The sequence below is a fragment of the Styela clava genome, chromosome 11 (genome assembly GCF_964204865.1).
Source record: "Styela clava chromosome 11, kaStyClav1.hap1.2, whole genome shotgun sequence".
In the NCBI taxonomy this organism is placed as follows: domain Eukaryota; kingdom Metazoa; phylum Chordata; class Ascidiacea; order Stolidobranchia; family Styelidae; genus Styela; species Styela clava.
The window spans coordinates 14979525-14999740 of NC_135260.1; the positions used below are offsets into that span (position 1 = coordinate 14979525).

Genomic DNA, 20216 nt, shown 5'->3' on the forward strand with positions numbered 1-20216 from the left:
AATCCCTTGCGTTGCAAAGCCTACACCTGAAATTGTGCGATGTGCAACTATCAGAAAGCCTATGTTAAATTAAGGTGTGGCCGCGGTGTTACCCAGTCATTTGAATCTGGCCCTCCTGTATTGAAGATTGCACACCCCTGTTCTAGAGGTCGAGCGTTGGACTATGTTGGAATTGCAGGTTACATATATCTGTTTTAAATCTCATGCACACCATCAAACCAAGTGTATAATAAAATTGGGCAGGCAATGGTAACTGGCAATATTACAATCCTTCCAAAAAAATGATCTCTATATATCTCTGTCTACTTGTACAGGGCCTTATTCGGAGTGAAAAGTGCCTCATAAAAAATATCTTCACCAAGTGAATTTGATATCATACCTGCATCACAGTATTTAGGTGGAATTTTACAATGCACCCAAACTGTTGTTGGTCTTTCACCTGTCGCGACAATGGTTCTCAATATTGACTGGGGCCGTTTTTCTTGCTCTGTCCCTATAAAACAATGAGTATTAGAAATAAAGCATTGGTCAATGCTTCATGACAAAGTTTAAATGACTAATATGTTAAACCAGTGAAATATCACACATTTCAAGACTCGAAAAAAAATTGAAAACATATAGATTTCAAGAGACTTCCTAATAAGTAATAAAAGTTTGAAAGAGATGTCAATCAGTCGCGAAGAGAAGTGATTTTTCCACAACCCAAAAAGAACCATGACTAGCAACAACAACAATTAAACACAAAACGATCTAACTCTATCTGGCATATATAAAAGTTTTTTTTCATGAAATATGATAAAACCCTTATTTTGAGTTTTTTTTTATAAATATGAAGAATATTTTGGATTGATAAATTTTGATAAATTTTATGAAGAATACCCAATTCTACTTCAAACTCAACGTAATTGGATTCCAATTAGAGTAAAAAATAACTATTTTACACAATTATGCATCATTTTATCATCATTCTAAATTTTTTATTTAAGGACTATGAAAATACTTACATTCTATACTTGATGAATCTGATATTGCGAAACATTTTCTATCTTGAGATTTTGAACAAAGAACGACACAAACTGGTATTTCAGCAGATCCTTTGTTCAATATTCTGACGAGATAAAAATATAATCAAACCATGACACTAAATTATACAAGCTTATAAAACTTATATGTAAACCAACCAGAGTTAAACACAGAAATAGGTTATTCATGGAACTTCAAAATTAGTCAAAAAGTATATCACATCACAGGGTGACTCCAAAAACAGAAACCATATAATTTTTAAATACTTCCATGAAAATGAAGAAAAATTATTCAACACTCGAACACGTAAACTACCATGTGCATGATTGTATCAAAAAGTTTCAGTAATTTGGGACGCTTCTCACAAATTTTAAATTAAAAGTGGTCTTCGTTAATAATCGACATAAAGATTATTGAGTATAAAAGAAAATTGCACATTTCAGTTGAAATTTGACTTCAATAAATATAGAATATGCTAGAATATGAAGACAAAAAATTCAAAATTTTGGCCTTAATTAAAAATTTGAATACAGCTCACAAACCAATGAGTCCTCAGCTGTGACAGGCAGGATTAAAAATGCTCAAGTCAAACTTGAGTTACCAGCCTACAATCGCTAGAAAAACTCTCACCTCAGTGGAAGATATTTGGCAGAATCGCATAAAGTTTCTCCAAAATTAAGCTCATGTTCATTGTCTGGTCCTTTCAATTCAGCACTGGCAATTTCTGCCACAGCTTTCAGGCAGACCATGCTTGGGGCTGATCTTGAGCTTTGAAGCATAGATCCTTCCGATGTGACAGGATAACTAATCACCTTAAAAATATGATAACATTTTACAGATTGGAGCTAGATTGAAATTATACGAATTATCAATATTTTTGCAAGTCCCAGCATTACAGGCAGACGTCACACATCTTAAAAATAGATCTTGTTTAGCATTTACATAAGTGTAAGCAGCTGCGATGTTTTTTTTTTAATTTTGAATGACAAGAATCGCATCAGCAGATTATTTTTTCATCATGTTTGTTTGGATTTAGTCTTTTTAGTACAGGGTTTTCGAAACTGGGGTCCGTGATGACTGCACAGGGGGTCCGCATCGATATGAAGAGTCTGATTGATCTTTTATGATTGATTTCAATCAAAAAGCATTGCATCTAATTGGCTGAGAGTTGCGGACGAATATCCATTGTCGTCAGAAAAGGTAATGCCGTAGAGTCGGATTGTCACAAATTGCTCCGAGAATAGATAAGTTGTGCAGTAAAAAGCAACCTCATCCATCCCATTAATGTTGTTGGTGTTGTAAGAATGGGGATCCATCAAAACTAAGATTCAAAAAAGGGGTCTGCGGCTCAAAAAGTTGGGAAAACCTTTATTTGGTATCTTACAGTACTTGTCTACAGCATCATTCAAATATTGAAAATAAACTGATGACAATGCAGAAAAAAATATTTTTGTCAAATTCTTTATTTTGACGATGAAATACATATTATGTTGCACAGAGATTATAGAAAATTAAGAGTAATTGTGATACAGAATTGAAGAATATCAAACTATGAGATATGTAGCCTATGTTTCTCCAATCTCCATTCTTTGTCTCCACTATATAATAGCAATATACCTCTAGTAAAGCTTCAAATCTTCCTTCTTTCTTCGGTGAGAATGATATTTCAATATTTTTAGTATCATGTGGTCCAACTAACGGTTTAGCATCAAGCGAAAAACAACAATCGATAGCAGGAGACACAATATTCAATTCAATCTGGTGTAAGAAGTAAAAATTAGAACAGTCAATACAAGTTGTGAATATAGATAAACTAGTGAACATTTAACTTCTTATAAAGCTGGTCTTTATATTGTAGGGACAAACCCATCCATTCTGAAAGCATATCCCTCTCTTTTTCTGGCAAATGAGCCAATTTTCTGAACCCATTTTTTTGCATAATTCTTCGGGGTAGTCTTATCGGCTTACTTTCCTTTTTCTGGGATTGGCTTATTATTAGATTTGGGCCAGAAAATTCCAGAAAAAGGGACAATAGCGTGCGTTCCCCATCAGTTTCCATGAATTGGCATTCTCACACTGTGAATCTGGAATATCTCACCAAATTTATTAAGAATATTTGTGAATCTGCTTATTAGCCAAAAAATAAGGCTATTTGATATCTTAACACATTTATGTAGCTAGCCATACAACTATGAATACCACAAATATAAAAATCTCATCTATATCGTGATCTATATAATTTAAGTCATGTGATGACTAGGGCTGGGCAAAATATTCGAATAACGAATAGCGAATCGAATATTAAATTATTCGAGTGGCATTATACTATTCGAATATCGGGTACCACGTGATCTGCGTCGCTTCACTTGGACACAGAACGTCTCTGAACCGATCGTGAATTGCGCAAGAATTCACCTACAACGCTCGCTGAGAGACAAAAGCGACAAATTTGAAAAAACGTCTTTGCGTTGTGGTGTTATTTGTTTTCTTTGCGTTTCGATTGTTCATTTCAATTCCCTATATTGCACAAAGAGGTACCGACACCGTTCCCTAAATTTAGAAACGTTAAATCAGATGAAGTTGAATTAACTTTTGCGTGAAACCGTACATAGTATAACACGAACAAGCTATGACCAGAAAAGAAATGGTAGGACATAGTTCTTTTAATGTACTTTCGAATAATTCTTTAGTGATCCCTTTCATTCTTGACCAAATAATGTTTCGAAAGTGTAAACATTTCACTCGGGCATGCATGGCGGGTGGAGTGTAGAAATCGTGAACAGGAGTATGGCGTAAAATCAATCGTGAATTTTGATGTAACACTGTCTCGTTTACGAATCGTTGTATCGTCAGAAATGATAACATTCGTTATATTTTGAGCATTTTTGAAGAAAACGTCGGAACTTGGAAGAGTTAGTTATAATTAGCGCCTGGCCATCTATTAGGCACAAAAGTAAAAAAGCGCAATTTTTTTCAGCATTAGGTCGCATATATAAATTATTATTCAAGTAGCGCTATTTATTAACGTCATCTCGTCATATGGCCACGCAGAAATGCCTTTATTGTCGAATTATTTAGTCACTATTTTATATCAACATTCGGGATTGACGCAATCTCAGCTTTGCGAAGTTTATCTGTAAAGTAACATAGACACCATAGAAAAGCATAGCAAAGTTAATTACGGTATTGTCTTAATAAATATCTACATCCCGGTATCGATAATAATATTACCGTTTGCTTAATATTGTGACAGTAAATTTACAAACGTTGATAAGTAATACGAGAGCCAACGCAAATGATAAAAATGAGAATAATATTAATTTGGGTTTTCACATCAATCCTTAATGATTTTAACAGCTGTTGCCGACGTGAACGCACAGTAAAAAAACGGTAAACCCGAAATATAAACGTCGATGTCCGCCGACCCGAAAGAATTAATACTTGCAAATAACAGAAAGGGCGGTATTATAGATTATATATCGCCGCAAAAACGGTCACGGTGACAAAAACAATCAGCGATTATGACGAAATTAACCAGTAAAAAAACGCTTTGTAGCCGATTTTTCAATGTCTTTATTAATTTCCAAAGGGAGTATCGACAGACGTTGTATACCTCCTGTTGTGTATAAAAAAATATTCGTTATTCGACTATTCGGTATTCGTTAAAAATATTCGAACTATTCGATTCGAAAAAAATATTCGATTTTGCCCACCCCTAGAGATGACTTGGTTAGCATACATTTAGTAGTAACATATTATAGCAGCCTTTGAATGAGTTTTAACAAAGGTATAATAACGGTATAGAGGAATTTACAATGAAATGACTTTGAAAGAAAAATACCTGTATCCAACGATCAGTTTTATTTGTGAGAGGCAGCTTTGCATGAGACAATAGATTTACACAACGAACCCCAGGAAATACCAACTCAGGTGGTGCTGATATTGGAGCTAAAACAAAGATAAATAATTTTATGTACAAAGTGCATAAAAATTTTTTTTTTTTGTCATGGGGTTATAACCCACAGTATGCTGATTTATAAATTATAAACATTGACCAAGATCTATTGAATTTTAAATCAGGTATTACATTCGTTTTATCGATCTCTCAGATTCAAGCAACTTTTAAACTACAACCAAAATATTGTTACATCATTAAATTAAAATCCGCTCCGAGATTTCACCAATTTTGACAAATACACCAACAGGAATTCGCCTTTTTAATAATTTATAATAGTCTTAATATTAGAACCTTTTTGAGAATAGGACACTTTAGTCAAAATAGCGATACCAAGACCCTGATTGGAAATTGACTGAAAAAATTGACTTAATTTCAAAACTGCACTTCGATCAGCACTTGAGCCTTCGTTTTTGAAACGCATGCTCTGGTGTCTGTTCCAACCCATATTTGGTGAATGCAGCAGAGATCCGAGTTTTTATGAGCAAATTATAATTGAAACATGGGCAACAGAAGAACCAATATCTTCTACTTCATTCATCATGTACCATGGCTGACATGATCATTATTATTACATTACATATTACATTATTTTCACCACATACCTTCTAATGGTCGGTGTTGATGATAATAGCTTTCGGGCATGGATGGAAATCTTCCATCTATGGTAGCAGCACGAGGGGCATGGACTATACCAGAGTGTTGGTAATTGGTACCATGCTGGTGATACATGGTAGTAGTTGTGTGGTTAAGTCCCATTTCCGCACTAGAAGCCATGCTAGGTTGCTCAGGTGGGTAACCCATGGGAGTGGTTGTAGAATGCAACATAGGGTGAGACACATAAGTAGAAGGCATGGGGTAGGTACCATAAGGGTGAGGAAAAACTTGTGGTGCCCCACGAGTCATATATTCGGGCGGTAATTGGTATTGTCCGTCCACATGGCGATAATGAACATCCCCAAGATAAGGACCAGGCAAGGAAGCTGCAGATGACATTGCGGAAGGATGTCGATACATCACATGTGACATGTGTGAAGGATACAAATGCTGCGAGTGATGGTGCATCATCGGTACATGAGAGGGTAGAGAATGTTGTGACGAGTTAGTGAGTTGTTCTTGAATTAACTCTGATGTGAGTTGAGAGTCACCACTCGCTGTCGATTGTCCACTGAGTGTTGTATTTTGAGTTGTTTCTGCTTCCTCTTTTATTACGTCGAGTTTATGTATTGGGATTTTTTCTTCCTCTATTTTGTCTTCTTCTAAATCTTTGTGATCGAACTGATGTTCCTGAATTGTCGCCATTTCTGAGAAACTCATTGACGGCAACATTTGTTGAAATTCTCCTGAATATCGACTGCATGATTTCCAGTCAGGTGAAGACTGTGATAAAGGTTGTAGTGATTCTCTAGATTTGTCATCACAAGTTTTCCATGTTGTATCCTTTTGTAGTTTTCTGTTTGTATAATATATGATGATTTCATTAGAGAGAATTTTGTATAGTAAGGTTATTAAGACATATCAATAAAAATTATGATAGCAATGTAAACAGGGTTGCGACCACCGACCAGTGGGCTGTTACAGGGGCTGACAGGGTCTGTTACCACCCAATTTGAATTTTTTTCAAGGTGGGATTGTTTTCGAACAAACAACAAAAGCGATGTCGTTCCACGCTCATGGCGTTAAATCCTAGCCTAGAGTAATTTAAAACGGCCAAACATAACTATGTTGAAGATATGTTATATCTGTTAGTTGGGGCTGATAATGACACTTATCTTGGCTTATCACATATTTCTAATGGCTATATTCACTTATAAATCCGAAGAATATATGACTGTGCAATCCATTCAATTCAGGTCATATTTGATTAAAATATGAAATTTTTTGAATTATGAAGTGAACCAGTTATGGTAATTACTTTTCTGCAGCAGATTCTTCAATATGTTTATCATAAGTAGGCTTGTTTTTCATCTCAATTTCAGGTTTCTTCGCCGATTCTTCTGACGAAATTTTTTTGGTATCTGTGTCAGGTGCTGAAGATAAAAGTAAACAACTGTTTAAATAGCTATATTCACTTCATAAAAAATAGTTTTTGAGTAACTGATATTTCATTGCAATTATTTTGATGAGAAAATTTAATAATAATTCACAACTGCAGAATTTTGATAGTGTAGAGATGTCATTTTTTTAAGAATAAAAATGTAATTTTACCTCTTGTTGCTCTTGGTCCACGTACTCTTAGTTTTTTGTGTAGTTCTTCAATACTTTCTCTAGTTATAAAAAAATTAAGAAATAAGAACAAAATTAAAAATAAGGCAACTCTACCAACTGTTTACATACAGTCGGTCAGTGATTGGGAGCAGGCGAGCAGATCCATTTAGATTGGGTCATAAGTACTTCAAATGTCAAAACTGAATGATTTAGCTGACAAAGTATACCCAGAGAATAGTGTTTGAATGGAATACTGTATGAAACTAATGCTATTTATTAAAGGTTTTAAAGTCATGTAACCAAGATAATCGATTCGATGATATTGCTTGGCAAAAGTTGGCATTTTTAGAAAAAAATTTATGTTAAATTTATGTACCGGTAAGTGTAATTTCGCTGTGCAATGACCTATTTCTAATATTTAAAATCCAATTCAACTTTAGTAAGCATTTAAAATATCAATTTAGATACGGATTTCCTAATTTGGTTTACCTATTTGTATTAGATATAATCCCACGTATTCTCAACATACCTACTCAGAGAACCTCTTGTCAATGATAAATCAGTTCTTGTGGATGACAGTAAATATTTACTGCTTATTTCATCAGGAAAACAAACAGAATCTTGTCCGTTATTGAACGTTGGTAACTCTTCTTGTTCTGAAGCTGATTTCTCAACAACTTCATCATGTTCTGGTGTATCTTGCATAAAAGATTCTGCAGGTAAATTACAGAAAAATGATAACCAATGGCCTGATAGGTAAAATTGATAATAAAAAAATTTTGTAATGGATTTACTTTGTGCATCAACTTGCACAACCGGCTAATCACGACATCCTTTGAGGCTTCCAGTTTTAAGCCAATAAACCACTGGAAAAGATGGTTTCGAAAAAAATTTAGCCTATGGTAAAATTAAAAAGTAAGGTCGATGGTTATTAACGATATTGAACGGCTGAAAAAATTGCCATGCTTTCCAGACTGGCATGAGGCTTGTTCGCCTGTTTGTTGCCAGTTGGAGGACAAATTTGCAACCCAGAGGCGCCTAATTACGACCGAGATCTTCATGGTGATCACTCTTCGACAGGATTTCGATCCCTGTCCCGCGGAACATTCCAAACATGCTCGCAGAACAGCAGTGTTCCGCGGAGCACAGTTTGAGAAACGTTAGTATTTAATTTTAATAACCATGCATCGCAGGTTTAATATCTTGTGATCAAATTTTCTGCCCAAAACCTCATGCAAGGTGTGTATTGGGTAGCAGATATATATCTTAATTAAACTCTAATTATAATATTGGTAAGCCATAATTATTCAATTATGACTGCAGGCAGGAGTAATATCTGGAGTGGGACTTGCTAGAAATAGATGAATTGATGTCAGACGCAGACTTTGCGTTTACCTTCGCATTCCTGGGAGCCGTGACTAAATTGAAACCTTCAATATACATGGACGATCAGGCTCAACATTAGGATTTAGTAAACTTTATAACACAATATCAAACTATACATCAACAAATAGAATTTTATGATATTATCAATTAATTACTAACCTTGCATCAAAGGATTCCAGTTGTTAGGTTTTTCAAATTCAGTCGATGGTGTTATAAATCCAACTTTAACGTTCTCAGTCATCTCCGAATGTCCCAAGCTGGGCTTCAAAATGATATCACTTGAAATTTTCTGCTCGAACGGATCCTGACTTTCAGTTGAAATACAGTCCTTTGTTTTAGGAGGTAAAACTTTTGATTTTTGTTGTCCAAACGTTGTAACATTTTCTACAGAACGCAGTGGCGATTTCGAGCCATCTTTTGTTGACTTATTACTCGCTGGCAGCTTTTTTTGCTTTCCATTTTGAGGTGCCGGTTTCGATTTTAATGTTGTTTTCATAGCAGGTAATTCCGAAGAAAAATTAGGGCTGCTGGTTCGTTGAGGAGCAGTTTGTTTCATTTCAGGATTACTACGGATTAGAGGCAAAGACTGTTGTTTCCTTTGATGGTTGTAGTTTTGTATAGAAGCAGATTCTTGTTTCTTTTGGTAGCTCATTCTCACTGGTTTTGGCGGGCTCGTTTTCTGTGTGCTCTGTGGTATTTTACTGCTTCTCCTTTGTCTCGGATCTGTTAGGAGATGATATATATAAGCATAACTATCTTAATCGAATAGTGTATTTTTCAAATTGCACCAAAATACTGAATAAGAGTGAATAATTACTTTTAAAAGGTCATAACTACATTTCACGGGGGAAGCAAATCATTTAAATGAAAATTTCAGCATAAACAGTAGAAAACACTGAAACTACCTTTGTAATGTTGAAAAATATTTTAAACAAAGTTTCAAGAAAATAATAAATAATCAGATTGTGTATTTACTCAGCTGTGTAGAGTATCGTGCTAAGCATTAGGAATACGCTCACCATGGCACCTCTGATTACCCTGCGTGGGTTCGTAGGGTCGAATCCTGTGGGGATAATTATCACTCTTATAAGGAATGATTGCAGGAATGTGAATCGAGGCGAAAATCAAACTAGAATTTCTTACCTCCTATTTCAGATTCCTTTCTTGAAGACCTTTTTTCTCTAGGTTGGCCATCAATTTTTTCTTCTTGACTAAAACGTATACATAAAATTAAAACTCAAAATTTGTACCTAAATACATAAAATTATACCAAAACTGTGGACTGTGTTCAATATTCACCTAAAAAAACAATGAATTATGAAAAATAAAGTCTCCAATTATTAAAGGACAATCAATCTAAATACCAGGTACTGAAGTATAGCGTGGTAATAATAATGTTGAAAATGTTAACAAATTTAGGCTTTTCATAAGCAGAGTAACAATATTTTTAAAAGTACATTTCAGGTATACAATTAGGTCTTTTTATTGCCAGAACGATTGATTATACGTTCTAAGCAATAAAAAAAAAACAGATGTACATCTGCTAACATGCAGTCGCCTGGTTTGAGAATGGATGCAGAAAGTAATACCCAGGAATGTCAAAAACGAATCAAATATTGAAAACAATTCTCGATTTGGAATTATACGAAAATTAGAACCGATCAGAAATCACTGTTCATCTTAAATTTATAAAGTTCAAATCCATCGATTATTATATAGACTTCAACATATTCTATATTGAACCTGATCTAATTTGAAATAAATTTAATATTTAATTTTGTAAAATATCATTTTCGAATGTATTCAAGATAGAAGATATTTCCGTATAGGTAGGGCGAATTTTCATATTTATCCCACAAGAAAGTAAAACCAACAAAACGACATAATAACATGGCAAACCACGGCCTCAAGTCTCTAGTTTCAGATCCACGGACTTGATAGAATAGAGGTCTGAGAAAGTCGTAGTCAACCAGTGGCCATGTAAATCATTCTGTGACAGTAAGGGATCCAAGAATCCTCTCGTACATATTTATCCCCCATAGGATTCCCAATTGCATAGGATGATCGGAGTTGCGATGATCACAAAGCGTCAATCGCTGAGCGAAATGGGCTGGTGATATGTCATAATACAACAGTATTGCAGAATTTTCTTCAAGTCAGGTATATCATATGGTGATTGTTACATACCAAGACTGCCTTTTCTTTTCAGCTTTCATCATCTTTTCCTGTTTTTTCTTTTTTGAAATTTCAATGATAGCACGAGCGAGTTCTTCATTATTGACACTCGTTGACATATTCATGATCGCTTCTGATAAACTGAGCATGGATGGTTCAAGTGTCGTATCTGTGAATAAGTAAAACATATACATGTTTGATTCATAGATGATGCCTAAAAAATGGAAACCAATTGTGGTGAAAAGGCACCTTGTGCTGTTTCATCATTATCATTTTCATCTGGAGTTACAAATTTATTCTGTGGTTCCATTGATTTCATATCTCTGGAGTGATTTTCCTCTGTAATTGTATTATCATGATATTCATTTAGTGATTCTTTGTTAGGTTCTGCCTTTTCCTGATCATCCCCTGGAAAATGGTAAATGTTTTACACCCAAAGGAAAAATGATAAATGTTTTCAACACCCATATCTACTGGAATTAAGAATAGTAAATGATTTTACATCTCTATTTTCTACTTGTGTGATAACTACATCCAGTGTTTATGAATTTGTCTAGCCATGCAGTAATTGAAGGACAATGTCCCTAGGTTAGACTTCTTGTCAGTAAGATTACTACTCTAACTCAACCCAATCATTCAAGGGTGCTAGAAATTTTGCAGGATACGCCAAACTAGTTAACTTATATTTCTTCCCAATTCAGTCTAAGTGACTGCCTATTGGAGACTTGTTACAATCAAACGTCTTAATATACCAAAAAATATTTAGTAACGAATCTTCGAAGTGAAAGGCAACTTTTCAAAATGAAATTTTTGGTACTCCCATTATGAGTCCCGTAGTGTGTGTACCAGATTAAGGTTAGGCCATAATTTTATTCCGATTTTCCTTATTTTATTTGTATCAAAGTTCGAAGATTGTCTGTGTTAGCCAAGCGGATATGCCCCCTGCCCATAGGTTTCAGTCCCTTTACACAACTTGATGTAAAGTGGACGAACAAAATTAGTTCCCTCCATATTGGTACATACACTTCTGCAGCGCCGAATATTTTGGCATATAAGAAGATGCTTAACAATTACTTTTAGAATAATTGAAATATAAAACTTTTAAATTCAAGACATTCCTATCTACAGCAAGCAAACCTACAAAATCCAATCAAGTCAACAACAATGAATTGGGAAAACAGACACCTAACTACAGACAAAATTACTAACTTATATAAGTATCTTCAGCAATCTCTGATCTTTGCAAAGGATAAGGTTTACGTGGAGAAGGCGTCCTAATCTTCATTCCGAAGCTTGGTCTTTCAACAGAAACCTGACTTTCACCCAACTTGCCCATTTTTCCAGACCTTGCTGCCATGTATTCACCAATTGATAATTTAGGTTCAACTGAAAAAATTTAAACAAAACGATGTTATCAATCAAGATTTAAAGAATATAGTAATTGATACACTTATGGTACAGTAATTGATACATAGTTTAATTAGCACAGTCTCGGGCTGGCTCGGCGTTGTGGCACATTGTGCTAGCATTATTAAGAATACGCTCACCACCTCACCTATAATTATCCTGTGAAGGTTCGAGTCATATGCGGGGATAGTTATGTGCGAAAGAATTGCTGAACTTCTCGACGCCGTAGGATGGTTCATGTAACCACTGGTCGTATACAGCTTCCTCCACCTTCAAGTCCGTGCTTCCAAAAACAAATATCTGGCTAACTAATCCCATGCCCGAAATGGACTGATAACTGGACGAGAGGCCGTGGTTCGCCATATGATTGTGCAGCTTATCGTCTCTCTTCTCCCCGAGCTAAATATGTAAATCCTATCCTATTCAGTCATCGTTAGACCACCCCCATTGTTTCAACTTTTCGCTTCCATATTATGTATAAAATGTCATAAATTAAAGGCATTACAAATATTTTATCAATTGAAACATTTAAAACAGGGTTGTCCAACCTTTTTGGCCAAAGGGCCACATTTAGTTTACAAATAATTGCGCGGGCCAATTGACATGGTTGTTATGTTCTAGTTTTCACTACACCGACTACAGATTAATGAAAAAACAAACAAACCCTCACATTAAAATTATAAGAACAATGAAAATACGAAGATACAGTTAAGTCAAAGATTTTTACCACACATAGATATTTTAATGTCAAGTATGACACCGCTTTTATCCAATAAGTTTGTCAATATTCGGTGCGTTGGATGATGTAGCAATGCATAGCAAATTTTTCATATGACTGTCAGGAATTAGTGATCTCACGAGGGTTCATCGGCAAAAAAACTTGCTCGTACAAGTAGCCTAAAAGCTGTCAAATATTGAGGTCAGAAAAACTGCCTCTTCTAGCTTCACAGAAAAACAGATTGAAATACATGGCTATAATTTTGGAATAAAATGTTATTAGAGGTTTCAATAATGGCCCAAATTTGTGAAAGACATTGGGATTTGAATAATACTGCGCAGGCCACTCGAAACGTTCGACGGGCCACGGGTTGGGCAACCCTGATATAAAATGTCAACTATTCAGATATACAAATCAAATTACTAACAATCAAGAATTTGAGATTCCCCAACAGTAGTAAATCCACTTCCAGTAAAATCTCCGATTTCATCTGCAGAATTCATCATTAATTTATGTTCCTCCTCAAAAATTTCCTCTTCTTTGTCCAAAATTTCAGCCACATTTTCTGAAAGAAAAACATACAAACAAGAATTTAAAAATAATTGATAGTAATTGAAGTAAGGCCCAATCATGTGACCACAGAAAGAGATACATAAGCTAAGCACTCAAACGATTACAAACCAGCGAAATGAAAATACCTGCTGGATTCCTCATTCGACTTTTAAGTTGTCTACAAACCCAATTAGTGGACTTTACTGAAGGGAAAGATTGAATCAATTATTGTTCAAGTTAACAGTCATTTAGGGCTGTCGAAATAACTGACCTCTGCTAGTTAACAATTTAGGGCAGCACAGTATCCTTATCAACATCACTTCTGTCTTGAAGTGTCTTCCTACTGTCTAAGTTAGCCATAACAGGGCTCCCGCGAAGTATGCGAACCAAGATGGCGGACATCGGAATGTAATATGTGTACTAGGTTAGGGTTAGGCCATAATTTTAGGTATAAATACTACGGGAGGCTCTTGGCTAGTCTTCGAACTGATAATAGGACTAAAATAAGAAAAATTGGAAAAAAAATTATCGCCCAACCCTAACCTGTTACCCATGTTACGTTCCGATGTCCGCCATCGTGGTTCGCATACTTCGGGAGCACCGCCATAACACTAGTCAGTTCAGTAACATTAGTGATGTAACGAAATATCAAAAGAATTTTCATGACAAAACAACATCAAAATCAACATGCAAATGCGATTACTAATCGTTACCTATGCCAGCAAACGGACCACACTGATTAGCTTATAAAAGATGATAAATTAAACGCAACTTTGGAAACCAAATTTACAAATGGCACTGAAAAGACTGGAAGCCAATGGGCTTGCGATTAACAAGTTTTCATTCAGGTTCAGAGTTTTGAGTATTTTTCCTGGTCAGTCTTCTTAATGTTTAACCCAAGCCTACCCAGCCCACCCTGGGTCCTGAAATTTCGGTTTCAAATTGTAATCTATATTGCAATTATTAAATCATATTCTTACAACTTTTACATATAATATGTGGTAACAATGTATAAAAAAATGCTGTCAATGCATTTGACTAATTTTACAAACAATAAGTCCAGAGCTGGAGAACTTTATAAAATATATAAATGATATTTTCATAGTGATACGTAGTAGCCTATGCTTGAATAAGACAGTAATTGTTCAACATATTTCTGATATTTAGATGCACCATATGACAGAGTTTTTATATAATTGAGTTTTCAGCCATAATTTTAAGAAATCTTGACCCTTACCATTAAAATTTTCTGATCCAAAAAATTCTTGTTGTAAATGAAGAACATCTTGAAATTCTCCTCCAGAAAAGTCTAGAACATTTTCTACATTATCTTCTTCATCTCCCCCAAAATTAAATTCAGCCTGGCCGATGTGAAAATCTTCATTGCTATTATCTTTTGCTGGAATGTTCTCCTGTAATATAAATGTTGTGTAAAATCATAATAGTAGGGTCACTGATAAAACTGTGTATGGTGGTTTAGTGGTTAAAGCGCTAGACTTAACTATGATGGCATCGCAGGTTCAAATCACAGTCAGTCCAGGGTGTGATAAATTGATCAAACAATGGTGAGCTGTAGAGATATCAATCCTCCCTAACTATATTAGATCCATACCAAGTAGTGGCTTCTTAAGCAGAGCCTCGTTCAGAGCGAGAGGCTTATAAATATGTCACCCTTGTATTAAAAAAAACGTAACCTGGTAATAAAGCAACAACCTTTCAACAATAGGATAAAGCCTCAAGTTGTAAAGACGTGATTCACGAATTTCATTTGATTAAATTTCGGCAAAAAAAAAATTGAAACATTCTTAGGTTGCAACACATTTTTACGTTTTTTTTACTTTGTGCAAGTATCTCGAGATATTACTCACTTGTGAAGCAAAAGTGCCATCATTATCAGGTACATCCCTCAAAGATTTTCCATGTGATCGATACGGTGTTCCTGTAAAAAAGGGTACGTATAGTTAAATTATTGATCAAATGCCTTGGTACTTAGGTAGCGGACCTGTGGTATTAAATTTGGGCCTTCCAGAAGTGTGTTTACCAATATGGAGGTACCTAACTTTGTTTGCCTACTTCACATCAACTTGTGTAAAGGGACTGAAACCTATAGGCATGGGTTATAGTAACTTGGCTAACACAGACAGTCCCCGAACTCGTAATAGAAGTAAAATCTGAATAAAATTATGGCCTAACCCTGACCTGGTACACACACTACGGGAGTACCAACTTTTGGAAACCTCCTTCAAAGTATACCAGATAATCAGATTTTAATATTTGTATCAAGTATTAAAGAATTATAAAGATTAAAAAATAATTAAATGGTTAGAAGCTGGAGTCACTGAAATTTCTTGTTGCTACAGTGCTAACAAAATGTTAACAGATCCATTGCTTCAGCTCCCTAGCCCTGCCAACAACTCAAAATTTTGTTTGCAACCAACCGAAAGTACTGTCTGAATAATCTTCCATTCGAACAAGTTGAGATTCACTCATTAAATAACGAGATGCTAGCCTTGATTGTTCCGCACTGGATATTTTTTCACCAGTTGTTACATCTGCAGAATTTTCTGTATAAAATAACAAATCGTGGAAATTCCCACTTCAATGCAAGATTATCAATAACAAGTCTCAACTAAAGAGAATCCCCTCTTTGAAGACAAATAGAAGAATTACCTGGATTTAGGACAATGAAAGTAGTGATGAAGTAAACTTGAAGGTAGTAGTGAGTAAGTGAGTAACAATATTATTTGACTTGTTTTCAATTACAAAAAATAGTGAGTTGTAGCCTATATACACTGCACTATACGCCTACTGATACTATTAAAACTAATTTATATTTAACATTTTCAAATATTCATTAAGCTAATAATAATTTCAACCGATTGCCTCGTGTTGAAAAAAAAAGTTATTTTTTTGTTTTTTTTTATACATTCCTTATTTGTGTATTTCACCCGAATAACTTACTAAAAACATAACAGTTGATAAAATATGACAAAGAAATGGCATTTTCAAATATTCATCAAGCTAATAATAATTTCAACCGATTAGCTCACGTTGATCAAAAAAAGTTATTTCTTCATTTTTTTTATACATTGATTATTTGTGTATTTCCCTTGAATAACGACCTGCACAAGTGGACATTGATATTTAATGATATGTATGGATATACTATTTTTCTGGGAGGTTAGGAATTTTTCTGGTTCGTCGTTGCCTAACCAATTCATTACTCTGGGTGAGGTGGGTGAGCATGGGTTTTGAAGCAGAGATTGCGATGCCAGCACAATTAAGTCTAAAGTATTCACAGCTAGGTCATCACGACTAAAATGCATTCAATTTTTCACCCAAGAAAAAGCCCAAAACATACCATTATCAAAATGTATATTTGGACTCCTGCTATCAGGTCGTTTAGATTGGTCCTGACATTTTTCAGGCATTACGTCTTCCAACCAACTTCCTAGGCTGATGTTGCTATCAACATGAACCAAACTTCCTGGGTCTGTAACAAATGATATCAAATTTACAAAGCAAAATTCATTACAAACATGTATTCTTCAGGAGAAATATTATCATAAACTTTTATAAGAAGATTAATTAAATTCTGTTTTTTAGACATTGGGAATTTTTCGAAAATAAATTCAAGCACCATATCAATTCTGAAATTAATAAAAAGAGATGTTGTAAAATCTCTTCATAAGCTGAACATAGAAATGTTCGATGAAACATAAAACATCATGTAATGGATGGCTGTATAAATGCTATGCCATTAGCATACGAGGGTAATTCTTTTTTGCTTCATACCAGGCATTGCTTCAAAATCAATGATACTCAATGATGATTCCTCACTGCTTGCAACAGGAGCATTATTCGAAGGTTTAGGAGAAAATGATCTTCCAGAGCCAGAACTGAAATTAGTAGAAAGATTGCCTTTTAGAACTACAAAATGATAAATTTCGTGAGTTGAAGGCGGCAGGAAGATATACATCGATACATTGTTAGTCGATTATTTGAATGTACATAATAAAGATGAAAATAGAAAACATTTTGTATCAGTTACTGTATGTTTGAGCAAATTTTGGTGGGCTTAATGGGATTGTCATAAAAATTGCGCATTTCGTAGTAATACCTTTGAAAACTCTACTTATCATATAATAACTGTTTATTACGAAATATTATACATCCAAGAAAATAACCCATACCTATTTGATTGACTGGAATGTTTTAAAAAATCCAGAAACTGAAAACTTTTTTCTCCATCGGATTTACTTCTGTCACTTGCACCAACTTCCATATATGAACCAGCCATTTCAGAGAGATTCTGAATTCTGGAGAAGGATTTAGTGTGTAGTTATTTATAATTATGCTTATGGCAAAACACAACAAGTGTATAGGCTACTAAATAACATAAATATTGGGATGTATTTGAAAATTCATAAAACATTTTTAAAATGACATTACAGCATTATAGTTAGAGTTTTTCTGTTTAGTTACTTGAAAACAGGATCATTTGAAACGTTTTAAAAAAAAAACTGAAAATAGAGAAAGATAACTTGCATATAATTAGGCTCAGAAATTAACAATGAGTACTGAACCATCTATTAAACATTTAACAATGATTTATTTATGTTAAAATTTTAAATAATAATTTTAGAATTCGGATTGCATAAAGTCTGTAAAGCAGGCAATTCCTGAATTCGGGTGCAAAAATAAAGTGAAAAGGTACGGTAGGGTACGGTAAGTCTATCAAGCTTTATTGCACAAATTCTTATATTTCTGTAAGTATGGTTTATCTTTCAAATAGTCAGTCTTATACCACAAAAAATAACGTAGATATACCTTCCTAGAATGTCTCTATCGACTTTTTCTCTATGTGCCGTAGATGCAAGAACTGGTTCTGGTGTGTTTGAGGTGTTTAACGTAATATCTTGCTCCCCCATATTTTGTGTCACAACTGCAAAACTTGGTTCACTATCAAGTGGACTTGAAAACTCCATCTTGTTCAATTTTCAAAACATCATAACAAAGGAAACTAAAGTAATCTAAACGTAAGTAGAGTAAAAATTAAACCAAATAAAGTTAATGCAATGATGTCAGAATGTCTTGATGTGCCACTCAAATCTTTTTTATTACAGTATTAGCCATTCAGGAACAGCACAATAAAATGGAAGCACGAAATATGTGTGTACATCTACGCATTTGCCAGTTTGCCGAAGTAGACTGCATACCGGCGAATCCAGACAGCGGCTATGCCGCTACGGTGCCTTACGATAGCTATACGACAATATGAATAAAAACTCTAGAATTCAAAATTACCGCAAACGCTTTAATGTGAAAACAGTATTGCCTCATGAGGGCGATGCAGGGCAATAATACACAGAATTAGGGAATTCCCCAGTATATTAGGTAAGATGAGACAAGATTAACATATTTATCCCCGGGGAGAAGAAAGCCGATAAGACAGCTGAAACACATGGCAAACAAAGGCCTCTCGTCCGTTTAACAGTTTATGTCGAGTATGGGAAATCGAAGGAGAATCGAAGGAAAATCAGGCCGATGAGGAAGAAGATTTGACTTTTTGACTTTATAAACTGTAAAAGGCAGATTAGACGGCTTCGCTGTTTAGGAACTCATCAATTTTTAGGCGACAAAGTCGCAAATTAACATAGCAAGCCAAAAAACACAAGTAAGCATGGAATTGAAAATGGTGATAACGACAATTGTACATGGTATCTGCAATAATATTGAGGATGAAAACATGGTATTTGAACAAACTAAGAGAGACAAAGAGAGAGGCCTGATTCAGTGGGAGCAACGACCAAAGACCATTATCTGCTTATCTGTAATCCGAGATCTGGGAAAGTGATATATTCTGTAAAAGCTTATGATAATCATTAAGAAACGGAGTTATCTGGGCTCAGACGAGTTTTTCACTGGGCAAGGAAGCCGAGATGTTTGCATACTGAAGGTTTTGGGTCGGTTATTGGTGTCAGAACTAAATTAATTTTTTGTCCATCATTTTAGCAAATGCTCAGAATTACAAATTTTTAAATAAGAACTTTCTAAATTCGAACCAATTTTGTAACACGAGAATCAACGCCCGAAACTAGTTTTCGTGTTTTTATGTTTGTTGTTTACTTTTTAACTTTGTTTGTTTACAAAAAACAGCAGCTAATCAATTAATTGTTAATATTGGTATTCGCATTTCAGCACAGGCGCCGTCACATAACTTCTATTTGTTTTTGTATTTTTACGACTTCCACTCATCGAAATTAATTACAACATTACAAGTAAGCTTCGCCGGTATAATTTATTCGAAATGCACAATATAACAAGCTGGTAAATTATTTGTGAAAAAACAAAACAATGTACATTTTTATAACAAAATGGCAAATGGGTGTATCAAAAAAAGAAATATAAATCATGTCATGTCATCAAATATCAATCAAACATCGAACCCCGGACCTGATTCCGGATATAGTATGAGTGTAAGGGCCGATTTTACCACTGTGACCCATGTCCCACCGTGACCCTAATTTGTCCCGGAAACCCCTCGTTAGTACGCATTTTGCCTGAAAATGCCCTAATCCGCTCTAAGTCCCAACAAAACTTGGACATAATATTTGTATAAAATATAATAATGGTGAAAACCCGTAACAAATACATGTTAGAATTAGAATGCTACATAATAAGTAGAAAAGGTACACATGGAAAGAAAAAATAACAGAGAAATATGTTCGTTTACCTTCGCGATTGGCCAGCTAGGACCGGCTAAGCGAAGACCGCGGAAAGCGGGAGGAT

At 34.8% G+C, this 20216-nt stretch overlaps 1 protein-coding gene across 1 annotated transcript in view; it reads right to left on the reverse strand.

The window, feature by feature from the left end:
- Nucleotides 1-18476, reverse strand: part of LOC120347828 (uncharacterized) — a 30984-nt gene extending 12508 nt beyond the window's left edge. Inside the window, exons 1-22 of the mRNA XM_078117815.1 lie at nucleotides 18255-18476; nucleotides 17618-17743; nucleotides 17220-17323; nucleotides 16786-16917; nucleotides 15863-15988; nucleotides 15293-15363; nucleotides 14662-14836; nucleotides 13300-13437; nucleotides 11957-12133; nucleotides 10997-11155; nucleotides 10760-10916; nucleotides 9716-9783; nucleotides 8732-9295; nucleotides 7716-7899; nucleotides 7187-7245; nucleotides 6894-7008; nucleotides 5584-6431; nucleotides 4865-4971; nucleotides 2641-2781; nucleotides 1654-1835; nucleotides 1005-1108; nucleotides 380-493 (exon numbers count right to left, since the gene is read on the reverse strand). Coding sequence (XP_077973941.1) covers nucleotides 380-493; nucleotides 1005-1108; nucleotides 1654-1835; nucleotides 2641-2781; nucleotides 4865-4971; nucleotides 5584-6431; nucleotides 6894-7008; nucleotides 7187-7245; nucleotides 7716-7899; nucleotides 8732-9295; nucleotides 9716-9783; nucleotides 10760-10916; nucleotides 10997-11155; nucleotides 11957-12133; nucleotides 13300-13437; nucleotides 14662-14836; nucleotides 15293-15363; nucleotides 15863-15988; nucleotides 16786-16917; nucleotides 17220-17323; nucleotides 17618-17743; nucleotides 18255-18412 — 4009 coding nt within the window. The 5' untranslated portion in view covers nucleotides 18413-18476. The remainder of the gene's footprint in view (nucleotides 1-379; nucleotides 494-1004; nucleotides 1109-1653; nucleotides 1836-2640; nucleotides 2782-4864; nucleotides 4972-5583; nucleotides 6432-6893; nucleotides 7009-7186; nucleotides 7246-7715; nucleotides 7900-8731; nucleotides 9296-9715; nucleotides 9784-10759; nucleotides 10917-10996; nucleotides 11156-11956; nucleotides 12134-13299; nucleotides 13438-14661; nucleotides 14837-15292; nucleotides 15364-15862; nucleotides 15989-16785; nucleotides 16918-17219; nucleotides 17324-17617; nucleotides 17744-18254) is intronic.
- Between the last annotated feature and the right edge of the window lie 1740 nt (nucleotides 18477-20216).